The sequence below is a fragment of the Sinohyriopsis cumingii genome, chromosome 6 (genome assembly GCF_028554795.1).
Source record: "Sinohyriopsis cumingii isolate HCF-2022 chromosome 6, ASM2855479v2, whole genome shotgun sequence".
Classification (NCBI taxonomy): domain Eukaryota; kingdom Metazoa; phylum Mollusca; class Bivalvia; order Unionida; family Unionidae; genus Sinohyriopsis; species Sinohyriopsis cumingii.
Window position 1 is genome coordinate 111044137 of NC_142966.1, and position 24678 is coordinate 111068814.

General features: G+C 35.2%; 1 protein-coding gene across 1 annotated transcript; it reads right to left on the reverse strand.

Moving 5' to 3' along the window:
- Window positions 1–883: 883 nt before the first annotated feature.
- On the reverse strand, window positions 884–23669 carry LOC149797721 (uncharacterized). Its single transcript, XM_089960794.1, has 10 exons — window positions 23491–23669; window positions 21539–21716; window positions 20571–20674; window positions 18069–18203; window positions 16669–16848; window positions 15533–15648; window positions 13415–13553; window positions 12493–12612; window positions 7922–8086; window positions 884–5193 (listed from the first exon to the last, which is right to left on the reverse strand). Exons 1-10 carry the CDS (start codon window positions 23543–23545, stop codon window positions 3995–3997), a joined length of 2391 nt encoding a protein of 796 aa, XP_089816920.1. The 5' UTR covers window positions 23546–23669; the 3' UTR covers window positions 884–3994.
- Window positions 23670–24678: the final 1009 nt, after the last annotated feature.

A 24678-nucleotide genomic window follows, 5' to 3' on the forward strand; every position in this document is an offset into this window, starting at 1 on the left:
GTATTGTTCCGAATTATTAGTGGTCTAAAGCGCTCACTGTTACGGATCGCTGCCATCTCACCTCTGTCTGCGTGGGTTCGAGTCTCGGATTCGGCCAGTGTGGGCATGTGCCAGTAGCTTCTCGGCCAATGTGGGTATGTGAGAAAGCTTGCCAGTAGCTTCTCGTGGGTCGGTGGTTCTTTCAGGGATTTTCTCGGGTTCGTCCTCCACCATTTATACTGGCCGCCATGTATATCCTATCTCGTGCTGAAAAATGGCGTTAAACCTGATAACAACAAAAACAACAACAACAACCACTTATAAATCATATGGTTCTGACTACGATCCTTGCTCTTCAGAGTCTCAAAAATAGCACAGAAATGCATCGTAACTCCGATGGCTTTCCGGTTTCTATCAAAGACCGTCCATTTTACTTAACCACATAAGCACTAAATTCGAAAAAAAAATAGTCAGGGGAAGAAGACAGATTTGCTTGACAAGCTTTATATTTGGAACAAATAGTTGGATTTAGAAAGAAAATTGAAGTATGTAGAAATGTTATTGACAGAGACCACCGGTACCCGATATCAGCAGTACGCTGAGAGAGCTAACAAAACCTCTGGCGTCACTGTGCGGGATCTCTACAAGTCCGCAATACCTAGAAGGTTTCCTCCATAAACAGCATGTGAGCGAGACCCGGTTTATTATTGCCAGTAGTATTTTTCCAAAGGAGACCTTCAGAAATGACCAGTGACGACAGTCCCCACCCCCTTTTTGGACCTCAATTTCAAAACCTGAAAAATTTCCAAGATGTGGTTGTCATATTTCAACCGATTCAGTTAAATGTCTTATTTCAAAAAAGAAATAAACAGACAAATAAGGTTCTAAATAAATTTTGGAAAATTTATTGAAGTAACGAATGAAAGACAATACATTAAGAGATATTGAAGTTAAAATAAAATTAATAAATTGAAAAACAATTTACCTAGGGAGATAACCGGAATCACATAGATCAATGAATGTTAAATAAATAGGAAAGCAAAGAGATTTACCAAGCAAATAATGAGCAAAAGGTAAACAAACCCTACACTTACAATTTTATTCTGGAAAATCTGTAATACTTGTATTTGCCTGTTGTAATTCATGGATATCCTATCATGCCAATCAGAATTGACTTTACTGACTTTGACTAATTCCACTAACGGAAAGAATAAAGAAAATTTTGCCGTTTGCAACTCCGGATGTATTCGGAAATTCGTTGATCGACTCAGTGATGCAAATTTGACAATGAAGTCAAAATAAGTTATGATGTGTTTGCGTTATATTTATAGGGCATGTTGTGGAACACGGTCAAGTTAAACCAGTAGAAGTTAAGGTCAATGCTATCTCTGAATTTCCAGTGCCTGTTAGTAAAAACCAACTGATGCGAGTTTTGGGTATGGCTGTAACTTATCAGAAATTTTCTTCAAATATTTCCGTAATTTCTAAACCCCTGACGAATTTTTTAGTACGAAAACCAAGTTTCATTATCCTGACAAATGTCAGGAAGTTTTTCATGCTGTTGATACATTAAAGACCATACTTACGAGTGCGCCAGTTATTTCAGCTTCACGTTTTAGTGAATTATTTAAAATGTCTGCTGATGCAAGTGATGTAGTGGCTGGTGGAATATAGATTCAAGACGATAATAGTGATGTAAATCACCCAGTATGATATTTTCAAACACTTAAACAAGCACCAAGGAAATTAATCCACAACCAAGAAAGAAAGTTGGTTTTTATATTGGCTTTTCAACACATTAAAGTGTACATTGGTTCAGCTCCTCCTCCTCCGATGATTGTATTCAGTGATCATAGCCCCCTTTTATTAACAAGAGGAAAAACAAAACTTAGATATTATTGCGATTAAATTTGATGTTTCAGGAATACAACATCGACATTAGGCATATCAGGGCAAAAGATAACTCGATTGCAGATGCACTTTCGTGTCGATAAAAGTGCTGTATTTCTTTATGTATATTTTGTATAATTTATAAGACAGATTTATGTGTGATTTTAATTATTATAAAGTAATCTGCATATTCCACTAACATGTAATAGAACGCTTTATTGTATTCTTTTTCTTTAAGAGGGAGGTGTTATGTAACTTTTTAAAAATTCTGTCTGAGAATCCATACATTCTAACAAAGTTAGGACCTTCAGAGAATACCATTCTAAAGCTTAAGTCCGTTTGTTTATCTAAAAAAGAAAACCACGATTTCACATGAATTCGTTCTCTGTTGTAAAGATGTTTTCATGCACGACGGCGTCTCCTTATATAGGTATATTGTTTCGTTGTGGAAAATGTCCTTCGAATGCACTATTGGACGTACAGTGGTTGTAATTGTCAAAACAAATATATGGAGGTGGAACGGGTTCTGATATAAAATAATTATTTGTTATCTCTGTCGAAATAGCAGGGTTGTCCAAATTCTTACTGACCTAGTGATAGAATGGATGATATATAATAAATAACATATCGCTATGTTTGTTTGTCTTCATTTTGGGGGTTTTGTTGTTTTTTGTTTTTATGTGTGTGTGTTAATACATCATGTTTCTTTTGAGAGAAGCTTCCTTTAATAACTGGATGACAGATGTTGACATAATAATTAGTGTTGATCACCTGGGTGGAGAACCATCTGAAATAAAAGCACAGATAAATTTGCTATGGAGTTAAGATTACGTTACCACTCATGCCTAGCCAGAAAGGGTATTGGTCAGATGACCAGTGGAGTTAAAATAGTTGAAGCTTGATTGCTTTATTGGTCCAGGCATGGTCCGATAGCCGTACAGTTGTTATTGTTAATACTCTTTCGAGACTACTTCACTTTGAGTGTAGTTTTCTTTTCAATTGAAAAGAAATTGTGAACGTAATAGAAAAGGGTGATCTGCAACGATTCATACTTTGCTTTGTTGAAGTTTATAGAAGTATTATGCTGAGTTTAATCAATTATATTCCTGTTACAAATTGCATTTACTTCCATTTCACTAAACGCAAGAGCAGAAATGGCTCCACAATATGTCAAATAGGAAGAACGAAGGAAATAAATCATATTTAAAACAAAAGAAGAAAGAAACCAAAAATGCAACTTTTTCCAAAACACCAATAAGAGTTTGCAGCCATCTCTGGCAGATTATAAAAACGAAAAGCAGCAAGGATATTTGTTTAAAAATGCACACAACTTAGGCCTACTCATTTCATTCACTGATTTATAGTTTCTAATTCAATTGCCACTAAGAGGTCGCTAACACTGTCACCTTCTTCGCGTTTAAAATCTAACTGAACTTACCAACACGGCGTCTACATGTGCAAGGCGAGGCTGTGCTTGTTACACAACAGGAGCGATGTAATTCACAGTGTTGCGTTAGTTCCCGATTACTGCGGAAAGTTGAGATGTAAAGGCGTATTCTTTCCCTCTTTTTTATTTTTTATTTTTTGGTGAAAGTGTTAGGATTACACACTGCATGCACTATATGCTGATGACATTGTGCTTAACGTTTATGTATGAAAAGGCCTTGTATCGACCTCATTACTGAAAGTGGACTCTTCCGAAAAGCGGAAAATGATAGTGAGTAGGCTCCATGTTAATAGTGAAAATTTCAGTCTGGTTTGAAACGCGAAGAAGATGACAATGTTAGGGACCACTTAGTGCCAATCGAGTCAGAAATTATAAATCAATGAATGAAATGAGTGGGTTTTGTGCACATTTGATATCACTGATGATCATTGTTTTTAAAAATTAAGTGGGGGGTTACAAGCTGTTTGCCCGGGGGGAGAGAGTTGGAGGAAACTGTAGTGTCATGCAAATGTAGAGAAAGAGTCATTCAGAGTGACTCTTAGCAACATTATTGTAATTAGAACTAAATCACTTGCTTGACGACTTCAAGATCACATTTTCCAGCCATTCATCACAAATTTAGAAACGGTATATTACTAATTAGAAAAGATGACCATCTCGGCATAAAGACGTTAAAGATTACGGTATATCTACATTTACTGGACCTTGTCCCACTGGCCCAACTTCTCCAAGGCCCGTTGATGTTGGAGTAGCGGGTTTTCTTATGGTTGACTTATTTCCACTGATTTTTGTGTCCTTTCCGCGCAAGTCTGGATTTGCATTGAACAATTGCTTATTAAGCAAACCTTTTCTTTTCATTTCTTCGATGACAGCCGCTGTAATAGTTTGTATCAGGGCAGCGGGCGCTCCGTGATACTGCTCCGTGATAGCCTCAGCGGTCTCTTTGACAGTCATGTTCACGTCATTGTCGGAAACCGGAGAATCTATAAAAGCAGACGACCTACGTGAGGTCTCTGATATCGACATGTTAGAGGATGAGACTTGGGATCCCACTGATAACCCTGTTGATCTTGAAGTTGTTCCCAAACTAGATTTCCTGACTGTGCTGGGAGATCTAAATGAAACAAGTTTGACCTTGTTTCTATGTTTCTTCTTTCGTCTCCGCTTTGACTTCTGGGATTTATTTTTAGGATTGCGAAAACCAGGAGGAGGAAAGCCGCCATATTCATCAAACACGGAAACTGAATTTTTGGCAAATTTTGTGGCATCTGCGAAAGAGATGTACCCATGCTTTGGATGTGGATTTCCCAATGGAAGTTGGTCTTCGACTGCATCGGCTGAATCCTGTTCTGAATCCTCGTCGCTAGATTCACGTACAGAATTGTGTTCCGAATATTCTGGCAAAGGTTCTTTAGATATAACACGTTCAGAAAATGGACTTGGACGCGATGACCTAATAGATAATGTAAAAGAGCCATCCAACGCCGACGTAGAGGTTAATATGTCAGACTGATCTTCATGATTGTCTTTGGATACAGACAAAGTAAGTGCTTTTTCTAAGAGAGTGGATGGTGAAAAACAAAGCAAAGGTCTGAAAGCAGTTTCGGCTGGGGGCTGCTGTGTGACATCCAAACTTGCACCCTCTTTAGAAAAAAGAATTTCATTGGCGATGGATATCTTTTCTTCCATCTTTGGTATGTTTTCTGTCTCCTCCACTATAATCGGTGAGGTAACCTCTTTTTGCCTCTCCGTCTTTGTCTCTATCTCCAAGGTAACATCGCTTCTTTCCTCTTCTATCGTTGGAAGGGAGTTGACTTTCTTGATCGCTGTATTAAATGTGCTCTGTTTCGTTTCATCAACTTTAAAGTTGGCGTCATCTGAAGAAAAATATATTAAAAAGAATATTCATGCTGACAAAAATGTATTATTGCAGAAATGCGATTAGTTGGGATATATTTCTCTAGAATGCCGGGAAATGATGAGTTTCCTATGCTGAACATTCTATGTGACCACTGATGTTTTACTATATCTTCTGCTTCAATAGATTATTAGCACACGTGTCTCCTTTAAAAAATAAATATATATAGACTTATAAAAACGGTGCTAAAAGTTGCATCACCTGGCTTCAGCATTAAGAGACTAGTGTTAGGATTGGTCGGCCTAGTGTCAGGATAATGTGACTGGGTAGGACATGATGCGATATGCGAAAATTATACAATTTCATATTTTGAATGAAATGTGAGGTTTTGTGAATACTAGTTTTTGATTTAATTCTAATCAAAACTTGCTGAGTGTTTTTGGAGACCCAAGTTGGCATATGCCTTCTATATTTTAGTACAGCGTGTGATATTTGCTAGCAAAATTACTTTTAAAAGTCAATTTCTGGACTTTAAATGTGGATGTGACTTTAAGCATGTCACCTGCACCAGTAGTAAAACTTTAAGTTCTAGGCGCGTTACGTTCATGATAAAGTTGTAGTTCGGTCATATTCATTACCATTTGCGGTTGATGAAACGTAAGGTAGAGGCTACCTGCGCAGCTAGTTTATTTTGGTCAACGGTAAAAAGAGACAAATATAGTTCTCGCAACGCATGCAATAAATATTTGAAAATTTCTGAATATTTCGTTTTCTTTGAATATCGCTAAATTCAATGCCGATAGATAGACAAAATAACGTTCTATCAAATAATATGCAGCTGAACGTGCAGCATGCCGGTTACGTGCATATATATGCATACTACGTAACATAGGTAAATGACAGTGACATGAAACTGTCGAGGAGAACAATTCTGTTACTGTTCAAAGAACATCCCATACATTCAGGGCGCTCTTCGGAGACTCTGCCATTAAAATAATGGCTAATTGGGATAAAATTAACAGGTGTACTTTTATGTCATATCCTACAATTCTGAGACGATTTCAACATTTTAAAGATGGTCGCAAATACACTGAAGTTAACCCACATTCTTAAGGACCGTTGTCTGCGATTGGTGTGCGGAAAGTGGACGCTTTGAATGGGACAATTGTTGAAGGTGCTTGATGCACAGTGGAAGATATTTCTATTATCACGGTCATTAATTAGAACGCTGTTTTAATAATAATAATAATAATAATAATAATAATAATAATAATAATCCTTATTTAATGAGGATAACACGTTTGGTAATGAAAGATCCTATTGCCACATGGTCCTGAACTTTCTTAACAGGTTACGTAAAAGGTCACTTACAAACATTCAGGTATGCTTGCACATGTACTCGCACAGATTTAACATGGTTTAATATATGTAATATAGCGCTCAGCACGTACATATACGAAGAATATTCTATACACAGGTGTACACATTTCAGGACGCCTGACATGTTTTTCAATACTTTTTGAAAGTACAGATAGAACTGATATGGGTCTATAGTTAGATGGCTCATTATTTGCATTTCCCGTATAAACTGCGAATACGTTTGCTAATTTTAAAGAGCATGGAACTGTATATAAGTGAAACTACAGTTAATTACTTCTTTCACTGACTCAAAGATTTAAAAAGAACGACATTATTAACATTTTGTTAATAATATCAATAGCATCAGTTACTGTAATTACGGGGTAATTAAAACTAACATGATTGGGTACCCTATCATTCACGTAGGCGGAAAGTTTATCTACGTTAGGGTCTGTAATATTACACTTGTCAAGTGTTTGGGAAATATTAGTAAAAAAGAGGTTTGGTTAGTTTGCAATATCGTGATCATCACTGTAAATCGTGTCATTAACTATAATTTCACATGAACTTAGAAGTATTTGTTTCGTAGAAGATGTTTCTCGCAAGTGATTCCAGATGGATCTGTTATCGGAATTTAATGCCAATGCGTCTTTAAAATGGAGCGTTTGCTTTTTACAATGAGGGATTTGACTTTGTTCCGCCATCAACGATAATTTGTAAACATTTTACATTTATGATAGCAGTTTCGTTTATATTTCGCCTCGAGTTCATTTGTATACCGTTATGGTTGTTTTGATCATTTAAATCGTTTGATTTGTATAGTAAAGTATTTATTTAGGATAGTAAGTAAACAGTGGTTCCAAATCAGCAAATCATTGTCTGGGTCTGTATCAGAGACAATTGATACCTTACATTTTAAGACAATTCATAGAGAAATTCAATTTCAGCGAATTTTGTAAAGCATGTGTATTGCATATGAGGAGTGTGAATTGATTTTCTTTGCGCCCTCTTGTTTACAAGCTGCACATTTGGGATAGTGATCATTGATAAAGGAATAAGGTAAGTCATGGCTGTCAATGTTCGCAGTATAGATATTTTCGGTTATGGTAGAAGTATAGGCTGTTAACCTTGCTGGAACATTGATTACCTGTATAAAGGTCGTGCAATTGTTGTATCATATGAATCCATTTAGTGTTAGTATCGGAGATAAATTCAAAATACATTCCCAAGATAATTACATAGTTTTAAAAACTAAAGAGCTTCTAGTTAGTGTTTAAATTGGACAGTCCATGGTCAAAAAGAGTTTGGAGGTCGGTAAGTTTGAACTTTAGTACCTTTCATTAAAAATCATAAAATATTCACTCAACAGTATATCGTTTAAACCATACCTTCTTCTAACAGCTTTTTTGATGACGGTTTTTTCAGCACACAAAGATAGAACAGAACAACAGCGCCAACGAGTGCCGCCAGGAACAGAAGTCCACCTATAGTTCCTCCAACAATAGCGCCAACATTCGGAGTTGCAGCTGCACTGGCTGATGGCGTCTCAAACCCTTGTGGAAAATAAATCAAATATAAACCAGTCGTTAGCCCTGCGCTATGCTATCCTGGATTGATGATCAGTTGAATGCAAAACATTGTAAAATTGCAAGTAACAATGCGTACTTGTGGAGATTTAGACTTAAAAGTGGTCGGAACAACTCGGTAATTGAGACTTTCGTCTGCAACGATCATGTAAAAGTGATCGGAACAACTCGGTAATTGAGATTTTCATCTGCAACGGTCACGTTTCAAATTGCCTATGTTGAGTTATATATTGTGTTCAGAAGGACAAATGAATCCGACAAAAGCATGAGTTTCTCCACGACGCTGTCCAGATGTCAAATTGATGACTTAATTATTACTACAATTTAAATACTTGCTAAATCCGACTTACTAAATAATAAAAATTATGCAAAATATGTCTGCTAAAATGCCTTGCATAACATAGCATGGTATATTTACATTTCGAAAGCAAACAAAATGATACTTTGTGTATGTCTTCAGTTGAACGAAGTCTTAGCTCTTAATCACCATCATCAATTTAAATGTTCAAATTTTCATCGCGGTCTTACAACAAAAGTTTTATTTATATATGCGATTAGCAAATTAGAACGTTAGCTATTTAAATATGCACGAAAATTCATTTCCATCTTCAGGAAAGGGCAGTATGGATGAGAATGATTGTATGGCAATATTGATACAAATAATTATATGGCAGTAAGGATGAGAATGCTCGCATGGCAAGATAAATATGAATGATTGCATAACAATATGGATGAGAATGATTGGATGGTATTATGGATGAGAATGATTGCATGGCAATATGGATGATAATGATTGATTGGTAATGTGGATGATAACGATTGCATAACAATAATGATGAGAGTGATTGCACGGCAATATTGATGAGAATGATTGCATAACAATATAAATGAGAATGATTGCATGGCAATATGGATGATAACGATTGCATGGCAATATGGATGAGAATGATTGCATGGCAATATGGATGATAACGACTGCATAACAATATAAATGAGAATGATTGCATGACAATATTGATGCCAATGATTTCATGGCAATATGGATGGATATTATTGCATGACAATATTGATGACAATGATTGCATGGCAATATAGATGAGAATGATTGCATGGCAATATGGATGAGAATGATTGCATGGCAATATGGATGAGAATGATTGCATGGCAGAATGTATGAGAATGATTGCATGACAATATTGATGAGAATGATTGAATGGCAGTATGGATGAGAATGATTGCATGGCAATATGGATGAGAATGACTGCATGGCAGTATGGATGAGAATGATTGCATGACAGTATTGATGAGAATGACTGCATGGCAATATGGATAAGAATGATTGCATGGCAATATGGATGAGAATGATTGCAAGGCAGTATAGATGAGAATGATTGCATGGCAGTATGGATGAGAATGATTGCATGGCAATATGGATGAGAATGATTGCATGGCAATATGGATGAGAATGATTGCATGGCAATATGGATGAGAATGATTGTATGGCAATATGGATGGATATTATTGCATGACAATATTGATGACAATGATTGCATGACAATATTGATGACAATGATTGCATGGCAATATGGATGAGAATGATTGCATGGCAGAATGTATGAGAATGATTGCATGACAATATTGATGAGAATGATTGAATGGCAGTATGGATGAGAATGATTGCATGGCAATATGGATGAGAATGACTGCATGGCAGTATGGATGAGAATGATTGCATGACAGCATTGATGAGAATGACTGCATGGCAATATGGATAAGAATGATTGCATGGCAATATGGATGAGAATGATTGCAAGGCAGTATGGATGAGAATGATTGCATGGCAGTATGGATGAGAATGATTGCATGGCAGTATTGATGAGAATCATTGCATGGCAATATGGATGAGAATGATTGCATGGCAATATGGATGAGAATGATTGCATGGCAATATGGATGGATGGATATTATTGCATGACAATATTGATGAAAATGATTGCATGGCAGTATGGATGAGAATGATTGCATGGCAATATAGATGAGAATGATCGCATGGCAGTATGGATGAGAATGATTGCATGGCAATATGGATGAGAATGATTGCATGGCAGTATGGATGAGAATGACTGCATGACAATATTGATGAGAATGATTGAATGGCAGTATGGATGAGAATGATTGCATGGCAATATGGATGAGAATGATTGCATGGCAATATGGATGGATATTATTGCATGACAATATTGATGACAATGATTGCATGGCAATATAGATGAGAATGATTGCATGGCAGTATGGATGAGAATGATTGCATGTCAATATGGATGAGAATGATTGCATGGCATCATGGATGAGAATGATTGCATGGCAATATGGATGAGAATGATTGCATGGCAGAATGTATGAGAATGATTGCATGACAATATTGATGAGAATGATTGAATGGCAGTATGGATGATAATGATTGCATAGCAATATGGATGAGAATGACTGCATGGCAGTATGGATGAGAATGATTGCATGGCAGTATTGATGAGAATGATTGCATGGCAATATGGATGAGAATAATTGCATGGCAATATGGATGAGAATGATTGCATGGCAGTATGGATGAGAATGATTGCATGGCAGTATTGATGAGAATGATTGCATGGCAATATGGATGAGAATGATTGCATGGCAATATGAATGAGAATGACTGCATGGCAATATGGATGGATATTATTGCATGACAATATTGATGACAATGATTGCATGGCAGTATGGATGAGAATTATTGCATGGCAATATAGATGAGAATGATTGCATGGCAATATGGATGAGAATGTTGCATGGCATCATGGATGAGAATGATTGCATGGCAATATGGATGAGAATGATTGCATGGTAATATGGATGAGAATGATTGCATGGCATTATGGATGAGAATGATTGCATGGCAATATGGATGAGAATGATGGCATGGCAATATTGATGAGAATGATAGCATGGCAATATGGATGAGAATGATTGCATGGCAGTATGGATGATAACGATTTCATGGTAATATGGATAAGAATGATTGCATGGCAGTATGGATGAGAATGATTGCATGGCAGTATGGATGAGAATGACTGCATGGCATTATGGATGAGAATGATTGCCTGGCAATATGGATGATAACGATTTCATGGTAATATGGATAGAAATGATTGCATGACAATATTGATGAGAATGATTGCATGGCAATATGGATGAGAATGATAGCATGGCAATATTGATGAGAATGATTGCATGGCAATATAGATGAGAATGATTGCATGGCAGTATGGATCAGAATGATTGCATGGCAATATGGATGAGAATGATAGCATGGCAATATGGATGAGAATGATTGCATGGCAGTATGGACGAGAATGATTGCATGGCAAAATGGATGAGAATGATTGCATGGCAGTACGGATGAGAAGTATTGCATGACAGTATTGATGAGAATGATTGCATGACAATATGGATGAGAATGCATGGCAATATGGATGATAATGATTGCTTGTTAATGTGGATGATAACGATTGCATAACAATATTGATGAGAATGATTGCATAACAATATGAATGAGAATGATTGCATAACAATATGGATGAAAATGATTTTCTGGATATATGGATGAGAATGACTGTATGACAATATGGATGAGAATTCTTATGGCAATATAGATGGAAGTGATTTTATTACAATATGGATAAGAATGGTTTATATCAATATGGAAGAGAATGGATGATTGCAGTTTGGATGAGAATAATTTATGGCAACTTCGATGATAAGGATTATATTGCAATTTAGATTAGAATAATTGTACATTTTTCTTGTTAGAAAATGGCTCGGAAATTGAGGGCATGGATGCGATTTTATCTCTAGACAGGTGCCAATAAAAGTTATATACTTACTACACGTATCTGAAATAAAATGTACGGAAAATTAGTGAATATTAACAGAATGTTGAGATCAAGTAATGAAAATAGTACTCTGTTACTGCTTCAGCTGTATTATTTTCAAACATAACATCTGATTATGCGACGTACTCTACCTCCTCTCTCTCTCTCTCTCTCTCTCTCTCTCTCTCTTTCTCTCTCTCTCTCTCTCTCTCTCTCTCTCTCTCTCTCTCTCTCTGTTATGTTTTTCCTTCAACCTTTTCTCATATTGATGATAAAACTTATTTGATGTATAATAGTACAATCTCATTCTACCATTTCATGAATATGACACATTCATTTATCAGTCTCAATTCTAATTCAGCAACAAAATATATAGAAGAAGAAAGAAAAAAATCATTCGGTGAAAGTTTGTTCCCGACCACCATATTAAGATAATAAAAGTTCACAATGATGAAATCTGACCTTTCAGACCGACCACCATATTAAGATAATAAAAGTTCACAATGATGAAATCTGACCTTTCAGACACAAATGTCAAATCATTGAGCAAGCATCGAAGATAACTAGGTTCCATTAGCCTATCTTAAAAAGAAAAGTGTAGAAATATTAATAGCTAAAAGTATTAGTTACCTTGATATAAGAGATTATAAGAGATTAAACCTTGACTGTAATTCATGAGATGGAATCAAAGTGTACCATGATTCATTTTTCTGCCTCAAGCAGCTATCAACCAGCTCTCAGTATCTGTGGTTCGCAACACATCTTTTAGTGATCATTGTTTAAGTAAAGTTTCATCCCTTAATCTCAAACATCGTTAAAGACGTTGAGCCGAAAGGAAAGACTGACGGAAAACATAACAAAATATTTGGCTGTGACCTTGGCTTTGAACAACAGCAAGCCCAAGCTGATACGCGACACGCATTCCAGTGATGATATCTAAGTAAACCAAGTTTCGTTCCTTAATCTTAAACAGCTTTATGTTACAGAGTGGAAGTTAAAGTGTAATGGAGAAAGTAATATATTAAATAGCGACCTTGACCTTGTAGATAGGATCCAGAAAGTGATCATGCATACCAGTTTTAATCCCTTAATATCAAATGGCTTAAAAGTTATAGAGCTTAAGGCAAGGTTTGACAGAAAAGGCAAAATATGTATACGAGACCTTGACCTTCAAGATAGGACTACCAATTTATTACGCGACGTATCTCCAGGTGATCAGGCACAAGTATATCAAATTTATCTCAAACGTTATACAGCAGAAGTGGAAGTGTGACGGAAGAAGGCGTAGATAATGTCTCCCCTAGTTTTCTCCGAAAAGGCAGGGTACAAAATGTGCCAAAAAGGAAACTATAATGATTGAACTCGCGACCAGCGTGTTACTTACTGTATGCTCTGAGGTACATGAAAGCTCCTAAAGATGTGCTGCCATTCGCAGTAACAGGGACTGACGTCGGGGTCTGTGTTTTAGTGCAACTCTTTGGAGACTGTGATACGTACACGTCATTTCCGGACAAAGATCCCATCTGAACAATTAAAAAATTTAAAAAAGAAACTCCGAAAGTATATACAACAAGCAAACATTTACGAGACGAAAAGTAATCAGTTTCGTTATAATGATTAACTTCTGCCCGCTTCGTTCCTTTGTTAAGTATGGATCCATGTAAATGGTCGTAGAATGCAAATTACGTAGGCGATCATAACATCAGACAGTCATCATAAGTATATTTTGAGCATTACAGGAAATTAGAATTTCAAACCCCACCCTCCACATAAACAATACGAAATACCCGTTCAATTTAGAAACTAGACTGAGAAAATTGAAAGGTGGCTCAAAGTAGGAAAAAGTGGATTACATTCTGTCTTAAGGAATCTTTCACTGGTTGGTAGCATATGACTTAACGGTACTTTGAGATAATCCAGGTTATTTAGTGCCAATTAAATGTAATGACCTAAACTTGTCATGGTAAAAGATATGACACTTTAGGAAGATAGACTCACCCAGAGCTCAGTGTTGTTATTATTATGCAATAATAATTAATGAATATATTTTAAATGTATCATACTTTCCAAGGTTACATCTCACATTTTCTCTTTCTGAAGCAATTGACTCAATATATTTCAAAAATATTTATTGGCTTTCTTCAATAGCATGCTTGCATCAAATTTATCCCCAAATCAGCATGAATCAGTCATTTAAGCAATTTACATAGACTGTTCCACACCAGTGATGACTTAATGACTCGAACGGGGGGTGTTGTCCAATCACAAGACATCATGCTTTGTAGACTCGAATAAAAACTCTCTCGGAGGAAGAGAAGAAAACACGGATCTAGCTGAATTTTAGTCATTCATCCGTTACAATATCGATAAAACTGTTTGTTTTCAAACATTATCAAACACCATTATGTAAAGGTTCAGCAAAATGACATTCTGAAGGGTGCATGTTGCTACATCCAAAATCTAATAATGCAAACGCCATTAAAGAAAGATTGATGAATGTTATTATGGTATGGGTCTCAATAATTTCATACTGGCTTTTATATTTTAGCACGGGCAGTATGTATTCGTTTTACCATCCAAAGGCTAGCGCGTTCGTAATGATAAAACCGTCTACATTTTATCATTTTGTAAAAACAAATTGTTCTTTAAATGCTGGCTATAGAGTCCAAACTCACTTCTGGAGACTTATTTTTCAGCAACCTGTTTTAATTAGTACGTTTTGTTTCATAATAAGTTTTCCTTTTCCAACATTATACTTCATTATCGTTATAGGAACAATTCTGTCTGCAAATTATAGCACAAAACGTATTTAATTAAGCGCTGTAATGCTAACAAGGGGATATAAACTCTTCCAGAGTGCCGAAAATGGCCATAACCAACGCCTTGAATTTTCGAGACTGATTTTAATGCACACTGTAGCGCTAGCAAAAAGAAAAGAATGATAAGCAATTAATACAATTATTAATTACTCTTTTATTCATTTTTCATATCATTAACATTAATACGCTTTACATGTAGGTCCATGTATCAATTGCGATATCATTAAATATGAAAAACATAAGCTGTTATAGAAAAGTCTTGGATAATGATTGAAACCAAATAGATATACATGTAATATTGCAGCTTTTTTAACCACCAATCAGCTGGTTCTTTATTTACCTGAACGTTACTGAAGAAATACTCATACTTTTGACATACCAGTGATATCCCTGATTCTGTTAGATGCAAAACATTTGATTTACTCGGTCTCATTCACTCTCTAAAGTCCATCTTCAGCTTAGAACTATCGATGAATTAGTACTTTTTGCTTTTCATTGCCCAAATTAAACCTGAAGCTGGAAGTAGCTCTGTTCATGAATATTATTTGTAACCCAATTATAAACGAATTATGCATATAAATACAAACCAAAAAGCTCTTTCATATGAACAAACAACGACTACTGATTGGCTAACAACGGGATAGACGTCATTAGCCAATGTAGATGCAAATATATATCAATACCAGACATGTAAATCTGTACGTGTTTACACCATTGACGGTAGCGTCTGTGTTGTAGAGTGCGGCGTAGTAATATGATCCAGATGTCAGACTGTTCACACAGTAAACCTTTCCGCCCACTGAAATAACAATAATAACATATAAAACTTGTTTGCTATGGATATATATATATATATATATATATATATATATATATATATATATATATATATATATATATATATATATATATATATAAGATAACATAAGAACAGACCTTATTTCGGCAGTACGATTTTAAGTTTCAAACCACGTACAAATAAGGCTTTGACTTGGTTTAGATAGCGATTTTGTCTACATCACTTTTTTAATCTCAAAAGGTATACTACAAGTATATCATGCTTAAGAAGACAACCCCGTTATCACACAGTATATCAAAAATATGCTTAAGAAGACAACCCCGTTATCACACAGTATATTAAAAATATGCTTAAGAAGACAACCCTTTTATCACACAATTTAATAAGTCTCTATTCATAGTATATCCAATCACTCACATTTACTATCGACATAATTTTGCAAACTTACTCCTGTCAGGAATACTTTAATTCGTTGTTGAGGGGCAGAGAATCACTTCAATCCCTTTTATTAACAATTGCTAGAGACTAAAATAGTCTACTTGAAAATTTACTCAGATGTCACCTATAACGTAAGTTATATACAGTATAAAATAAAAGTTCCAGGTGAATGTAATCTGTTTGAATGCACGATATAGATAAAATTGCAAAAACTATCAACTTTTTACACGATTTACAATGTTTTTTAGAGTACATAGTCATTCGTCAAATCTATTTTGAATCGACCCATTCTGGATGATATATGTTCTTTAAAAAAATAAAATAAAAATCACTTCTAGTAGACTTGAATCAGCTTACAATGAAACCCAGAGACTTATCAAATAGTTTCATCAAAAGCAGAATTTCCTTGAAAACTGTTGAATATTGTCCAGACTTATATCAGTGCTTTCATTCATTTAAAAAGTTTTTATAATTTCTATAAAACATTAACGAAGATTGGGGTAGGGTGGGGTGGAGGCACAAATAAGGCATAACTGTAAATTTCATTTAGATACACAGGATCATCCTCATGTCGAGCATTACCTGAATAGGCGATCAATGCTGTGCATGCGTTGTAATTGAAGGTCATGGCCTTTCGATCACTGCAAACGTCCCATAATTCAATGTGATTACCACACACAGAGGTACTTCCGTTATTGAATGTGTAGGAAAACATCCCAAGAAAAGCGTCAGGGCAGTACAGTTTTGATTCATTTTGATATCCTAAAATAAATTTGTTATCAAGACTATATTCAGATACAAGTAATACACTGAGATATTTTAAAATCTAATGCAAATGTTTCGTGTTTTGATTAAAAGTTGTATTACTGTTTTAAAATCTAATGCAAATGTCTTGTGTTGTTATTAAATGTTTTATTATCATTTTCTTAAGTATCCTGTAACTTGGAACTTAAAAAAGTTCTGAACCTATCAGGAATACAAAATCATTCAAAAGTTATAGATAAAAAGGGTACATGAATCCTGGTAATTAGAGGCATATACACATAACATACAGAAAAAAATAAAAATATTGCATGCATGAATAAAACATATTGAACTCAACTGAATCTGCCAATTCCATTTAACTGAAATAATGTTTCATATATTCAACTTACTGATTGACTCTCATTCCGGCATAATCTTTGTATTTATTACAATAGTATAAAGAGTAATAGAACTTCGTTATGTGTTTATTTTGATATATGCATCGAAGTATGAACAAATTTGATCATAATAATAACATTTTGTTTATATATTTTTACCACTTTTTGCCAACAGATTCAAACGGAAAATAATCTGTAATTTGATTATGTCAATGCATAAGTTTGCGATTTTTCAAAAAATTCAAAACATATTTAGATGGATACCAATAAATATACAGTAGAACCTTAGTAATCCTGCCTCGAAGGGGACTAATGATGAGATGGAATATTCTTTGCCAACTTTAATAAAAGGAATATGCTGCAATTTAATAACTGGGCCATATTTCTGCGAATGGAATGATGGAATAAAGCTAAAGTCATTTTACCGCGAAAGAACTGTGTCTGACGCAGTCAGAATATCGAGAGAGGGGAAGGACATTAACTGACTTCACATTTAGACAATATACTCTGTTTCGAGAAGACAATGTAGTAAATTACTGCAGCTGATATATGTGAATAGTGAAGTTCATTTAATTGTTAAGTGTGAGAATTTTCTTTAATCATTCATGTTTCCAGCTATATGACACTATGTCCTTTTAAAGGCCACGAGATCTTCAGATTTATTTTTGTAACAGACCACATCGTTTGCAGGCCTTGTAAATGAAAGTGGGTCTCCTTCGTGTATTTCGATAGTGCGATTATGTCAGTATCTGTTCTTCACGGTATTGTGACTGCGTTTTATATGTGATACCCATGTCTTGTCCTAGACGGTTCTTCTGCATATATTCATTCACAGAGTACCTTGTTTGAGTAGCATATGAAATTCCGATGTGGCCGGGGTCTCGGTGCATATGTTGCTCAGGTTACTGATGAATGAAGAAAAACTGCTGCTGATTGTTACTTGAAATCTTTCATAGTTGCTGTTAGGCTGTTCAGCTGGTGAAGCAAACAAAACTGTATCAGACTAGTTATCTAAAATTGTTATGAAAATTATGGTCGCCAAAATTTATTTCACTGATATCTCACGTTATATCAAACGCATCTAAATGAAGTTGCTTTTATCAGTAAGAAAAATGTTTGTTGTCGGTAAAATATTTAAAGAGATGAGCCCGAGAAATAAAGATTTTGTAAAGACTAAATGACATATACCCTTCTTGAAACAAAATAAACAAACGAACAAACAACAAGGTAGAAATTCGATGTTTTCTTGATTAACCCGTAGACCAGCTTTAACATTAAAACAGGATATGTCAAATGCACGAAGTTTACGTTATTATAAATAACGATATTGCACAATATCTGTCAACCTTGTACTCGTAAGTACATAATCCCATGCCAGTTTCATACCAAAGCTATAAGATCAGAGGATTAATTGATTTTACATTCGATTGTTTGTCCCAGGGCCGCATTCCGAATGGTATCCCCGGCTGGACCTTACACTGTATTAATCATAATAACACCAAAAATGGCTACAGAAAATAACTATGTTCTATTTGTCCTTGACCAGTTTTAAAGTAATTGTTTTTCACTTGTACTCTGAAATATCATTCAAGGAACAGATGTTGGAAATAGGTGGGCACTCGTTAGGTAAAATAATGGCACTTGAACATGCGTAGCTGGATCTTGTTTTAACTCACCACTAAAGATGAGCGCTTCAAACAGTCGTCTGCGTGAAAAAATTTTGTATACAGTACATTAACGACTAGGACAAGTTAGCACAAAAAAATTAAGAAAGCAAAAACAAAAAAAAAACAAAAAATAGAAAGAAACAAATTAAGAAGAATTGCCGTATCTGAAGACGAATGGAAACTCAGCTAAGAAACCAGAATATGCGCACCTGCAAATAAGACTCACGATACTAATTGTATAAAACAATTGTAAGCCAGTCTAGAAATCGGTAAATAAAATAGACTATATACGGATCTGTATGTCACTAATTTGTTTATTATAAAAAATAAACTTTTAGTAAAACAGATATTTTGAGAATTTATGCATCTGAAAAGAAATCGAGAAAGATTATATTTATGAAGTTTTAGCATTCTTACAGATTTTACTTATGAACACTCAATAATAAAAGAAGTACCTAATTATTTTAGGCGCCGAATATGCATATCGAGATTGAAGACGTGGTTCAAATGTTTTTCTCCTCATAGACGTTTGCATTAAAAAAATCATGGATATTTAGAAATTTAAAGCTATCTAATTTTAATATGATGGTGTGTCCGTATGTTTAATGTGGAGCTGAATTAATCGAGTGAATACTTTAATCAACTTCAACAAAATGGCGGCAGTTTAAACATTACCAACGCCCAGTACATCTATCGAGAGCACTGTATCATACTTACATACATACATGCATGCATGCATACATACATACATACATACATACATACATACATACATACATACATACATACATACATACATAATGTAATGAATATGGAGTATGCGCATTTGATTATAGCGCCCCGTTTGAAGGAATTCTTAGATTTGTGTGATTACTTGTGTAATTATTGGAATTCGGCGCAATGGAAATATTCATAGCCCGCAATAATTAGCCAGTTATGAGGAGCAAACGTCACGGAGAAGTGTTAGTGAGTTTCCATGATGCCATGGTTCACTAGTAGTGCATTCAGGCCAAAACCGAATGAATAAGATAGTCTATATTGAAATCTAATGGTGTACATTGGTGGTGTGACTGCAATGGCAGTATTTACGGTAGGAAACCTGTAAATTACGCAAGGGAATAAATAAGAAGGGACTTGGGAGATACCGTTTGTATTGCCATGGGGGAAAATTTGGTGCAGTTATATTGGCGAAATGTGCCTGGAAAGCATACATTGACTGGCCTAAGATGGCGGAGTTAAAATAGTTCCCAGTGTTAGGGGATACTCGTATATTTTCTAAGGCGTGAACGGTTGGCGGTACGGAAACATGATGAAGATAAACCATGCAGATATGCGGTTGATAGATATTTGGCAGTTTCTTTTATCTATGGTCTTACATTCATTAGAGTAAAATTTAGGTTTAGAATGGACACGTCGGGCCTTCTAATTTACAAGTGAAGTTGTATGGAGTCTTTGGAAAGTTGGGGTAAACTTATGACTTCTAGCGAGAATCGCACCAGGGTTTGATGACCGCTCGGTCAAGTAAATACCCCTGTGCGTGTAACAGTACATACATACATACATACATACATACATACATGCTAGATGATTGGCTGATGGAAGTAAGGACAGATAGATAGATAGATAGATAGATAGATAGATAGATATTGAACACCATCATGACAAATCAACTCACTTGAGTGCTGATAGTAGTAAAAGGAATAGTTGGATATTTGTATCATCTTGAGGCAGAGGAATGCAATGAAACTGGATTTGAGAGGATCTATATTGTTGCTTGCCCTGAAAAAGACACAAAGTAAATATTACATTAAAACTGACAGAAGAATAAATTGGTTAACCAAAGCAAGAAAACTATGAAAATAATTACACTAGTGATGGAAATGGTCCGTACATTTTGTATCCGAAATTATAGGATCACCGAAGACATTAAAATTCAAATTAACTAGGAAGTTTTTTTTCCGCAAAAAATTATAATCGTTATTTATAGGATCATATGTATAGTATGCAGATGATGTTTTTGTACGGGTGGTGTACCTTGGTTCAAAAACCTTCCTGAACAAATGTAAGGCTTGCCCTATCAATTAGTGAATTTACTCGCCTTATAGCTTTTGGAAAATGTGATACCATATATATATATATATATATATATATATATATATATATATATATATATATATATATATATATATATATATATATAAACTATGTAATTCAAACAGCAATATATAATTGTGGAGAGACACCTAAAACTGCATTTCATTATTTATGTTAGAATTTAGCCATACAAGATCTCATTTCTAAATCTGCATCACCTAATTTTGTCCGCGACGATTGACAAACTATTTCAAGGTTCATTTCAACTATATTGTAAAGTGTCCAAAGAGTATCAAGGTTGTATCAAGGATCTTTTTAATATATGTTTGGTTAGTAAGTCCTCAGAATGCCCATGTAAATATTACTCTCTCTTTCTCTCTCTCTCTCTCTCTCTCTCTCTCTCTCTTAGAAAGGGAAAAGTATGCCATTAATCGTTTATGAGTTAGGCCAAAATAGGTTTGTTATATGGGTATCCGACAACAACCTACTCGTATAGCTATAAACGATATAATCGATTTATTAGGCTACCGATAGGCTGGTTTTGGATACCTAGCAACAATGAAATCGCCTGTGTTGTTCTGGCACACCCAATCAGTGACAACTGTTGAGCTCACGACCGTTTTGAGACTCCAGCCGGACATATGTGTGGCGTTGAAAGTGATACTCCCCTTGTCACTGTCGATCCAGACACCATCATGGAGAACTGTAGGCCACGTACAGGCTGAAACTAAACACACGAGGGATCATTTGATATAATTTATATTTTTTATTTACTAAAACTGTCACATCAGAGAAATACGTTATCATATACTAAATATAAATCTAAATTAACACGAATGTTGGAAATACGTATTATATATATGCTCATTACAAAATATTAACATACATTTAATTTCTAGCTTAGAAACAATCGATAAATTACGGGACACAATCGATAAATATACGCCATATAGATTCCATGTTATGCAAGGGACGTTACGATCGCATGTACTTGTCCTAATCATAGGATCTTGATGTATATGTTGCACACATTCTAAATCAATTTGAATATAGGATGCTACTTTAATGGCTCTCACTCTGTCACCTGTACCCTCCAACAACAGAAACATATCTGAGAGAATTAAAATAATGCATATGTAACCACTTGTAAACTGAAATAAATGCTAAAATAATACAGTTAGAAGTCATTGCAGCCATTTTGTTGTAAATAATGCCGAATTCGAAATGAGAAAGCAAATCGGATCCGGTGTAAGCGGTAGACGCAGTCTTTTGTTGTGGTTTGTCTTTTCTCTTCTGTTTTTTCCTACAGCAGTCTCAGTTGACAGACCAGTACATCATTTAAACTGTTGTATGTATATTTTGGTGCACACGAAAAGAGCTTTTAGGACCCCCGGTACTGATTATACCAATAAATTAGAACCAGTCTAAACAACTGTGAACGTAAAATGGGATTTATAAAAAGAGGATAAAAGGGGCTAGGAGTGCAATAATTGGTAGATATAGAGTCAAAATTAGATAAAATTTTCTTTTCAAAGCTGAATTAATCATGAAATGAAATAGGTTGGAGGAAAGGTTCCACTCATGAACATGATTTTCGCAACACAGAAGCATAAATCAAGGTTGTTTCGATACTGTGTGATATATGTTTGGACCTGCAATCTGATTTAAACCGGATCTCCCCAGTCCTACGTGAAGATCTGACCGCGACCGCTTAGGGGTCATGTTTTCGCGACCTTTGAAATAGCCAGTGGAAATGCAGATTTCAGAAATCTGAAGGTGAATCAAATCGTTCGGAACATTGATGCTCTTCGGCCATACTGCACAGTGTCCAACATGCGAAGATATAAGAGTTGGTCTTATTGGCTGATTAAATTAGCGATTATGGTAATAACATAGGTCACCAGAACATGACCACAGAGCGGTCGATGTAAGATCTTCTCGTAAGACAGAGGAGACTGATTTTAATCAGATTGTTTTGACCTCCATATTATCGTGTTTTCATAGGTTTATTACAGGAATTGAATTATTGCCACGTGTCCTTTCTGCAGGGTAGCATATTTTCTCTTACAAGTGATGTCAGTTCAGGTTTAATTCAGAAATGTAAAACATTTTTTAGCTAGATTCTTAGCGGAATTCAATTCGAATGACCTGAATCAAGGGATTTTGGCAATAATGTAAAATGCGAGGAATAAGCTATGCAAGATTTACTTTAATCATATATTCAAGAATAATCAAGAAATGTACAAGGGAGGAAACCTATACTAGCCTGTCTAGCCCTGGCATGGACATGAACTGAACAATGAACTGAACAATATACTATGATCACTAAAGTGTACAATGTTGGTAACAATCTCATTTAGTTTTGAATTAAACGATACGTTATTATCGGTAGCAAAAGTCCCCAACAGAGCGTGTGTTTAAAATGCTTTTAGCAAAATAACCGACTCTAAATAAAATGATTTGACTTAAAATGGGGAACAAAAGATCAAATCGCTACTTACCATCTGGGAAAAATAGTTGTTCCAGTAAATAAACAATCCAGGTTAATTTGAGCATACTAGTAATTATTATTTTGCTGTCATTCTTGGTGTGTTCGTATATAAGTTTTTTCGGCGTAAAAGTTTCACTTGTTTCACAACAGGATTTCTGATCTCCAAAAATTTGGTGGTTTCATGATAACGTACTTTATACGATCCAAACTAAAGTTAGTAGGGCCATAACTACACGAAATGAACTACATGCCCCTGACGAAAATCATGCGGGATTTATTCTTTAATGTGCCTAAACCTTTCCTGCAGCTTCCGCCGTAATGTTTATTCATGAATTCTGAAATGGACAAAATGTGACCCATTGTGATAGCTCGTGCAAATGATCCTTTACTTCATATTCCGGTGTCATCGTCTATTTCTCCTTGTGTATATTATTAAGATGTACACAGGTTATTGGAAGGGTGGATTCGACACTCTAATGGCTGAAAGAGGCACTTTCATTGATCCATAGATAACTGTGAGAGATTATAATGTGTTCTATTGTTTAAACTCAGTGATTGTTTCAGGCGAGATTGAATTGGTATACTTTCTTTTATACTCACTAGACATTTAACGCATGTCGGTGTCTTAATTTAGCTTTGTTTGCTAACGAAGACTATTCTTTTCAATATTACCTATAAATAAAAGTCGAGAATATAAAAACAAACAAATATCAAACACTAGTCCCCTCGACAAATGCAAAATGAAGTGGCCGCATACAATATAGATCTATGTAATTTTAATGGAGCATATTTAATGGAGCATATGTGTGTGTGTGTGTGTGCGTGTGTGTGTGTGTGTATGTGTGTGTGTGTGTGTGTGTGTGTAAGTTTATGTATGTGTGAGCGAGATATTCTGAGATTGCATATCTACACTCAAAAATAGAATGACTTGACTTACATTGAAATATCTGGTCTATAACTCATCAGTTTGATTTACACAGTCAGTGGTATACTTCTCTGCTATATCAGGGGCTATCCATATTAAATTTTCTCTCTCTCCATTTTTATGGATCCAGCTCTATGCTTTATATTTTCAGTCTTATATGGTCGAATTTTATTCACAAATTTATGGACAAGAAACATGATCTGACCTCACTGCCCTAAACAAATTATAAGTCGATGTAACACACATGTATCTTGCAAATATTGGGCACATCAA

What these genes read in the sequence shown, in the direction of transcription:
- LOC149797721 (XM_089960794.1), bottom strand. Translation starts at nt 23,545, where the DNA reads ATGCTCAAATTAACCTGGATTGTTTATTTACTGGAACAACTATTTTTC. An exon ending in GGCGATTTCATTGTTGCTAG is followed by an intron (nt 20,675 to 21,538) that starts GTATCCAAAACC and finishes TGTCTTTTTCAG; the next exon opens with GGCAAGCAACAATATAGATC. An exon ending in CGTACAGATTTACATGTCTG is followed by an intron (nt 13,554 to 15,532) that starts GTATTGATATAT and finishes TTAATTGTTCAG; the next exon opens with ATGGGATCTTTGTCCGGAAA.